The 8,793-nt window shown below is 39.1% G+C and overlaps 2 protein-coding genes across 3 annotated transcripts; one reads left to right on the forward strand and one right to left on the reverse strand.

Annotated features, from left to right (window-relative positions):
- Nucleotides 1–4,234: 4,234 nt before the first annotated feature.
- Nucleotides 4,235–5,726, reverse strand: LOC103979168 (fructokinase-2). The gene is made up of 5 exons (XM_009395223.3): nt 5,523–5,726; nt 5,005–5,415; nt 4,807–4,941; nt 4,570–4,686; nt 4,235–4,483 (listed from the first exon to the last, which is right to left on the reverse strand). Exons 1-5 carry the CDS (start codon nt 5,709–5,711, stop codon nt 4,352–4,354), a joined length of 984 nt encoding a protein of 327 aa, XP_009393498.2. The 5' UTR covers nt 5,712–5,726; the 3' UTR covers nt 4,235–4,351.
- A 612-nt stretch (nt 5,727–6,338) lies between these two features.
- On the forward strand, nt 6,339–8,495 carry LOC103979166 (glycine-rich protein 5). 2 transcript variants are annotated; one of them, XM_065135684.1, is made up of 4 exons: nt 6,339–6,560; nt 7,387–7,561; nt 7,983–8,048; nt 8,265–8,495. In XM_065135684.1, the coding sequence occupies exons 1-3, from the start codon at nt 6,413–6,415 to the stop codon at nt 8,041–8,043; spliced, it is 384 nt and encodes a 127-aa protein (XP_064991756.1). In that variant the 5' UTR covers nt 6,339–6,412; the 3' UTR covers nt 8,044–8,048; nt 8,265–8,495. The 2 variants fall into 2 exon arrangements, with proteins under 2 accessions (XP_064991756.1, XP_009393497.2); XM_009395222.3 differs by lacking the exon at nt 7,983–8,048.
- Nucleotides 8,496–8,793: the final 298 nt, after the last annotated feature.

Below are 8,793 nucleotides of genomic sequence, written 5' to 3' on the forward strand. Positions count from 1 at the left end.
CATACTGGCATTCAGGACCTTCATACAAACTCTGTGATCTGTGAGAAATTTATGATTTTTCTATAACGTTATCCATAGATCAAATTATTTCACGAAGAAAAAGAATAATATTGGTAAATTTTACAGATTTGTTGGATGCAGATCTAGGATTAACATGATTATTTATTATATTCCTAAAAAAATCTGGATATGTATTACTATATCTAAGTAATTGCTGATGGATGTGCTATTCGTATCATCTCAATATAACTCAAACTATTAAATTTGACCATATTAAATTGAGACAATTTGTTATCTGATTTGTTTTCCTTCATTTAGGCAATATTGTTGGAGAACACAGTATTCACGTATTTTAATTCACCCATTATTGGATGTGGGTTTTCCCTTTCTTTTGATGTCGGATCTGCCTCCGTTTCCATTTGACTCGGGTAAGAGTACTGTTCTTATTCATTTTAGGACACTGCTCCCCATGCTTGCTCAGCAATTCACTATGTTTGATAATCCTGTTTATATTAATTTTGATCATTTTGATTTTCGCCTTTCTGCCAAGAAGATCACCTCATTTCAACAATCCTTTAGACTATCTAGTAGAATTTGGAAAACCGTCATGATAATATCATAACAAGGAATTTACCAGATAAATTAAGGCCTGTTGATCTACTCTCACTTCTGTCCCCAATCAATTTTACTACTTCTGGATTGAATTCCCCTACAAGCTGATTTTGGATTTTTGCAACTTTTAGCATCACTGTCCATATAAAAACTTCTTCCTGATTCAATCTTATGCAGGTAGAAGGTTTACAAGAGGCAATGGTCGCAGGATAGAAGATGGTTCTCTAATCACTGTTGTGGATAAGCATGGTAGCAATGAGAAGTTCACCGGGAGTGTTACTTTTGCTACGCCAAGAGCATTTGTAAGACTTCTTGGATAGACTAAAACGGAAGCAAAACCTGATCAAGATAATAAAAAGCCAAAATCAAATGATGAATTCAGAGATATGTTTTTAAAGAAGTGAAGACCATTTCAAGTGATTGGTGACTTGTTCATTGGCTCCTGAAAATTCAATAGCAGTGGCAATCGATAATCTCGGTTGTGTATGTCTGGATTAAAAACACTCTTATTAAAAAAAAAATGATTATATGCCTCTAACATCTTATGTTGAATGTCTATTTTCTAAGTCAAGTTTTTTGTCTTGCAATTCAAGCGATAACCACTTTACACTTCTGCAATTAGGTATTTTCAGTACCAAAGGAAGTATTTAAGTTGTTCCTTGAGATTACTTCATCATCAAGCAGAAAAAAAGAATATATATGGATAAATAATTATATTACCTTCATTGGAAGCAGCTTAAATTCAAATATTTCTGTCTGATATTGAACTTGAGTTTCTTATTTGTCATAAATCTTAAAATGGTTCACTGTATGAGTCTGACATGATAAGTTCCAGCTAATCTGGATTGGGCCAATACAATTTTGGGTTATTCTTTAGCTTTATAACATGAAATTGTTTGGACATGGCCAAGCCAAGGCTGTAAACACTGAGGCATATCCTTCATAAGAAGAACACAAGATGATGAGGAATAGGAGATGATGGCAACGATAGCAGCCAACTAATTATAGCTTCTGCCTGCAGCAGCCACTGGAAAGTCGGGGAGGTAAACTAAAAAAAAAAGAGAACCTTAAGACTTCTTGTTGCTTTGCTTTTGGGGTGTTTGGTAGATTTTTTTTGTCAATTTTGTGGGTATGTATGCATGTCGACATAAATTTATTTAGGATAGTTTCTTATTTAGAATGGTCTATGGGAATGTTTTATAGTTGCTTTACTAGCAATTGAGATTAGTCCAGACTTGAATAAGAAATGGAATTGCTTTCGAGTGTTATTAATTTGTGTTGTTGTTGTATGAACAGTAACTCTTATGGTTTTTTTCATTATTTGATGTTTTAGTTAGTTCTTCTGTATTTAAGTGGTAGTCTTTGGATAAGTAGTGATTGGAAATACAGCCATGTCCTTGTTTACTTAAGTAGTTGTTTGAAATGAAGTGAATGTATGATCTCTTTATGAATCAAAATAAAGTTGTCATCAGACATGTTTGCTTTCACTAGATTGTTCACATTGTTTCTCACCAGTTCTGTATTTCAGTGGTAGTCAGTCTTTGGATAAGTAGTGATTAGAAATACAACCAAGTCCTTGTCTACTTATTGTTTGAAATGAAGTGAATGTATGATCTCTTAATGAATGAAAATTAAGTTGTCATCAGCCATTAATGTAATCTTTCACTACATTCTGTCAATTATTTCCAATGAGTGTTGCAGATATAAAGTACTGGAAAAACTCACTTTAATGGCATCACAAGCAAAAATATTCTCTTACATGATTCGGAGAAATAGAAGATTCTACTACATGGATCTACAATAGAGAAGGTACTTCTATGCAAATCACAGAAAGAAAAAGAGACTTGTCATAAGAATGAGATCAATTACTCTGCGATCCATATTCATTTCAGATTTGTGTTTGGTCTATGACAGCATTATGAAAATTCATTGTGGTGAGCATCAGACTCCATCTTTATGCCAAAGGTTATCTAGGTGGTTGCACAAGACAAAGAGGTGCTTCCTTGTGGCTACTTGGGACCAGCCATTGAGGTAGTACAAAATTCTCAAGTTTTCAATCTTTTTTTTTTTTTTCTAATTAATGATTTAAAAACTATCATGTATGATATTAAAGCTACTACTGTATGGCTTTCACACTTATTTCTTGTTTTATATTTATTTTGAGATATTTTATTGGTTTATTTGAACTTACCCACAGATTCCACCAATAATTATTCCTGATCACGACTGATTAAGATTGTGATTCTTATCCAAATATTCTAAATTTTGTCATAAACAGCAATCTGAAAGAAATAACTGTAGGCCTATCCTTTTGTTCAGATAATATGATGGATAAAAATGCTGTTATCAATGAGTTGTATCTGATTGATGTAAGAGTTTCTGTTGTTCAATCGATTGGGGCAGATAGGGACATTTTTATGGTACAACTAACAGGTGCAGTTTGTTATTCCTCACTGTTAAATGTTTTTAACTGTTTATTGGTGTTAGATATGTAGAAGTATAAAATGATTTCATATGTTAAACTAACTAGTTTACATTTCACAATATTGAAGATTCATGTGGTGCAGGGCAATAAACTATCAGGATCTTATGTGCATTATTGTTTCAGTCAAATGATAGAATCATCTTTTCTCATAAAGGGTTACAGCATTATAAACTTATAAGCAAATGTTCATTATAAACTTATAGTTTGACAGTGGTGGATATGTAATTATCTAGTGATGCATACACTGCCCTTCTTTTCCGCTTTTTTCTTTTGGGGTATTTATGCTTTCTGTGGTATTATCTGCTCATATACCAAAGCGAGGGGCCAGAAAAAAGTGCTGAAAATAATGAACTGTTTTACAGGGTGAACACATGCAGATATGATGATGCCAACCTTGTCGACAGAGTTCTTACCTCGAGGCAGACCTCCTGGATGTCTGTTTTGGACTGGTAGTTTTGACAGTGGTGGATACGTAATCATCTAATGATGCATACACTGCCCTTCTTTTCTGCTTTCTTTTGGGGTATTTATGCTTTCTGTGGTCTTATCTGCTCATATACTGAAGCGAGGGGCAAAAGTGCTGAAAATAATGAACTGTTTTACAGGGTGAACACATGCAGATATGATGATGCCAACCTTGTCGACAGAGTTCTTACCTGGAGACAGACCTCCTGGAAATGTTCACTTTTGACTACATTCGGTAATGATACTGTAAACTTTGCTCTACCATCCAGTTTTGTCACAACTACAGTGCTCATTTGCCAATCTTTCTATTTCTCTATCAATCTTGTTATCGCTAGTTTCGCTTTGCTACTGCATTAGTATTTTACAAATGTCAAGGATTAGTTTGCCTATACTGGCCATTAAACGTTCTCGTAAGTTAGCCTACCATGTTTTGCATGAATGAATGATTTGTCCCAAAGCATCTCATTTTGATGTGTAGAGCCCTAAAAGGCTTCGAAAGGGAAACACGGTGACGTGTTTCCGGTGATTAATCCATTAAAAGCCTGATGTAGGATAAGGGGTGGGTCACTGTTCCTAAACAATGGCTAATGTAGGCACATCATATTAAATAGCATAAACAAAACCAGGAATTATGTTTTGATAACATAAGGGGTCACGGTTTTGATAAAATACAAGATAAATACATGGATACCATTAGGAATAATTTTTATTGAGACAAGATGAAGTTTCTCGGTTCATAAATAATCAAGAAAACGCATGAGATAAGCAAGCATATGGGACATGGATAACTCATTTCGCCTTGGCAACCAATTCCATTGCCATCGATGCAGTTGGAAGAGCCGGAATTGCTCCCTTCTTTGTCGTGCAAATTGCTCCGCAAGCATTCGCAAACGCAAGTGCCTGCTTCAGCTTCTCTTCATTCTAAAAGCATGAATGATGTGTTTAAGCAGATCAGAATAAAGAAAACAGGACAACGAATAAGGAGTGCTAAAGAAGAAAAGAAGAACCTTGAAGAGGGAGTTGTCCTTGGCAATTGAAACCAGAAGGGCACCAACAAATGCATCTCCGGCTCCAGTGGTATCAACAGTTTTCACTGCATATCCTGGTATCTGTCCTTTAAAATCCTAGAAATTGCATGCCAAATCCGAAAAAAACACAGCAAATGAATATGATTAGATGCCTTTCTTCTAGCAAACGAGTGTATCCGACGCTTGCACAAGGTTACAATATTAAAAAGAAGGCACCTTTGTGAAGTATCTGCAACCCTTTTCACCGTCTGTGACCACCAACAGCTTCAATCCATCGTACCACAGCGTCTTCACAGTTTCCTCTTTGCATGGATCTCCTTGCGTCAGGAAAGCAACCTCATCATCGCTAACCTGCGGAAACTCAAACCCGATTAAGTTTGGCGCATTGCCCGCAGAAATGGGATAAAATGCCACCTTGATGAAGTCTGCCTCCTTCCAAATGCTCTTGATGCCGGTTCGAGCAGCTTCCTCGGACGGCCATAAAGGAAGCCTCACGTTGGGGTCGTAGGAGAGGAGTATACCAGCTTGCTTGGCAGCGCGCATGGCGGCGAGGTGGGCGGTCCGGCAGGGCTCGGAGATGAGGCTGATGGAGCCGTAGTGGAATATCTTGGCGCGTTTGATGAGGGAAAGGTTGAGCTCTGACTCGGTGAGGAGCATGTCCGCGCTGGGGTTACGGTAGAACATGAACTCTCGCTCGCCATTGCTCTTCAAGGTGACGAAGGCGAGGGCCGTTCGCGCATTGGGGTCGAACCGAACCCCTTCGGCATCGACCCCGTTCTTCTTCAGTATGTCCGCCAGCATGTGACCAAACTCGTCATCTCCAAACTGCACCAGAATTACAAGATTGAATATCTCGTGGAACGAGAACGGGAGGAGGAGACCGAGATCCATCGATCGAGCAGAGACCAAAATGGATGGGGGCGAGCAGAGACCTTGCCGACGAACGCGGAGCGGCCACCGAGCTTGGTGATGGCTACGGCGACATTAGCGGGGGCTCCTCCGGGCGCCTTGATGAACCCCCCCGACTCCGCAAGGGACACGCCTGCCACGTCCGGCACGAAGTCGATCAGCATTTCCCCGAACGACACCACCAACTCCGCCGTCGCACCTCCACTCGACATCCTTCCTCGCTCTCTCTCTAACCCAATCTATGAAAGGGGAATTGAAGAGAATAATGACTGGAAAATGGCGTTGCAGTGGGTTTAAATACGAGAGTTTGAATGGGGGGATCTGATTAAAATAGGAGAGTTAGGATTAGGTGTTTACCAGGTTGAGATGAATTATTCTCTATTATCCTTCCTAATTCCGGATCATGTTTGCTTTCTCTGTCTTGCTTCCATTCCGTTGGTGATTCTTGTTTTCCGTAACGGTCTACACGTAAGAACTCTATTCCGTTCGGATTCTGTTGGATTTGGCGCGAATCCCGCCAAAATTGGGTCTAACGTGCCAAGTCTCCACCAATTTTCTCTCCTCGTATGTTTATTTTGATTATTTATGCGTTGCGTTGCAAATAATCCAAGTTTTATGGGTTAATTGCTTGCTAAGATTTGGATTTATTTCGTTCGTTCAAATCGGATTCGGATTAGATGAAATTTGAATCGGATCGGATCGTTTGAGGATACCCGCGTCTCTTCGATTCGCACCCATCAGCTGTCTCGCCGGAGGCACGGAACGCGATTTCTAGTGGCACGATTTTGTGACGGTGGATCCCACCGTGGCTTTTATACCCCAACTCAGTAAGAGATATTTTTGGTAGCCGCGGGTAGATATCGGGAGTGAGCGGCGTCGGGACGGATAGCGAGAGCGGGCTGTTTGGAGCGCCATGGATTGGAACGGCGGCGGCGGCGGGGAAGAGAAGGGATTGCTGTGGCGGCTCCCGGTGCTGAAGGCGAAGGATCTGGGGAAGGTTGGGCCCGGCATCGGTTTCGGTGCCGGTTGCGGCGTCGGCTTCGGCGTCGGTCTCGTCGGAGGTGGTGGCCACTATATCCATCTCCTCGTACTCGTACATGTATCCTTTTCTCTACTAATTCTCCCTTCCTCTCTGCCCTTGTTTTGGTTGATCCTAGAAAGCTCTGGTAGTTTCGGTTCCTCTGAGTCTCCAAAACCCTTAGTGTTTGGAAAGGGTTGACTCTTGATAGGTTCGGTTGCTATATCTTTGAACTTTGCTTCGAGGATGTATTGCACATCAGTGACACGATTTACCAGTTCAGAGGAGGTTGTGCTAGAAATAGCCTTTTCCCCCATCTCATTGCGGGATTTAGAACATAAGCGGTATTGCTAACCTTGGTCGAATGTTCTTTTATAATGAAGGAAAACTTCTCATGCCTATCCACCGTTAGTTGGCAAGCACGGATCTTTGACACAAAATTCATCTATAGATGTTTGTGAAGTAGATATGGACTCGATTGGGAGAACTAAAATAAGCATTTTGATTTGTAATGAGCGCCTGCTATCTTTATGTTCTTTGAATCATAATATGCAACCAAGAATATGTTATGCAAATTAGCAATTGCCGCCACAGGTTGCTGCTGTCTCCGACGAATAATAGAAGGCCAATATATATAGATTTGATTTCTTGTTGTGCATAATAATATGCGAATCATCAATGTGCATAATAATGATTTTAGTGTCATCTAATGATAAATCATATTTTGAAACTTTAAAGTGGTAAAGGTTTTTCTTTAGGCAGTACATACGCCATATGAACTATAAGCCTACCTAAGATTGTGCCTCTACATATGGTTTGTGAATTGACTGATGTATATGAATGTCTGTACTTTCCATCTCATTAAACAGGTGCAGGAATAGGGGCTGGATTCCCTGGTTTACAGCTTGGATTTGGATTTGGAGCTGGATGTGGAATAGGGTTAGGTTTTGGTTATGGTGTTGGGAGAGGAGTTGCATATGATGATAACCGAAGATATACAAATGTGGGAAAGTTGTTCCATAAAGTGCGAAATGGTTCATCTGAGTAAGTAATCCTTCTTTTTGTTTTTTAACCAAGTCTAACATGACTAAGTATCATGAATGACATCCTGTTTCTTAAGTGTTAACTTTGTGTCCGATTTTGGTACTCATCTTAACATTGAGAGGAACAGGTATTTGATTTTCTAAAACCAACACAATCAAATTGATGATAAGTATTGAATACAATTTAGCTGACAAAATAAGCATGAAGTCATCATAATGGTGTTGCTTACACAGATCATTGATATTTGCTAAGCCTAATATAGGCAGTCGAAGACACTAAATCATGTTAATAGCTATTAGTTTTTATCTTGAGCAATTATCATGTTTTGTTCTACAGATGTCCAAAGACCATTGTGCTTCAGTGAATTTGTTTTAGCTCAACTTCCTGGTTGATGAGCTTACTGACAATTTCCATGTCTTAGTGCTCCATTATCCAGATTCATTCTTTTGGATCTTCCACCTTTTCCACCCAGTGAAGGTTAACCAAGGTCTAAAACTCTTGATATTGACTACATTACCAAGCATATTAGTTTTAGCCATTAAATTGTAGTTCTTGGCTAATCATTAAGTTTGCTCTTGATGTCGTCCTCATGATGAAAAGTCATATTTGCTGCCGCCATCCGTTAATTGTTGCATTTTAACTTTAATGCCAAGCATAAATCTTTAATGTTTATCATTCCTTGTTTTTTTTTTTTTTTCTTCAGGAATCAGATTGAAATCCTGTTTGATGAACTTATGGAGAGTACAAGAAAGCTGATAAAAGCAACCTCAAAAGAGATCGATAAATGGAGATAAACTGCACCCTAGCCTACCTTCAAATAATTCTGTGTAAATGCATGTAAAACTATCCAAAACTTTGCACTCTTGACTCACATCACTTGCTAAGCATTATCCTTGGGCACTAATGTTTGCAACTTAATATCTGTTATCTGTCACATGTCATTCCATGGATGAAATGCTTCTAGGGCGATCGAGAAACATAACACCAAAAATGGTTTGTCTTTATTATGATGAATGGGTAGGATGTGCTTTCACTCATTGTTAAATTGTCATGATGTTGGGCTCAGCTGATACAAATGTGAAATTTTCATCGTGCCATTCAGAAGCTCCTTCTGAGTAAGTTCATCCGGTCGCTTTCGGTTTCTCTTCCAATCCTTGAGGTACTTAACAGGCTGTTATAAAGTCTTCTTCTGTGTGATGCCGAATCAAGTGAGTCTGATTAGGTGGAGTTTA

This window comes from Musa acuminata, chromosome BXJ1-3 (assembly GCF_036884655.1).
Source record: "Musa acuminata AAA Group cultivar baxijiao chromosome BXJ1-3, Cavendish_Baxijiao_AAA, whole genome shotgun sequence".
In the NCBI taxonomy this organism is placed as follows: Eukaryota; Viridiplantae; Streptophyta; class Magnoliopsida; order Zingiberales; family Musaceae; genus Musa; species Musa acuminata.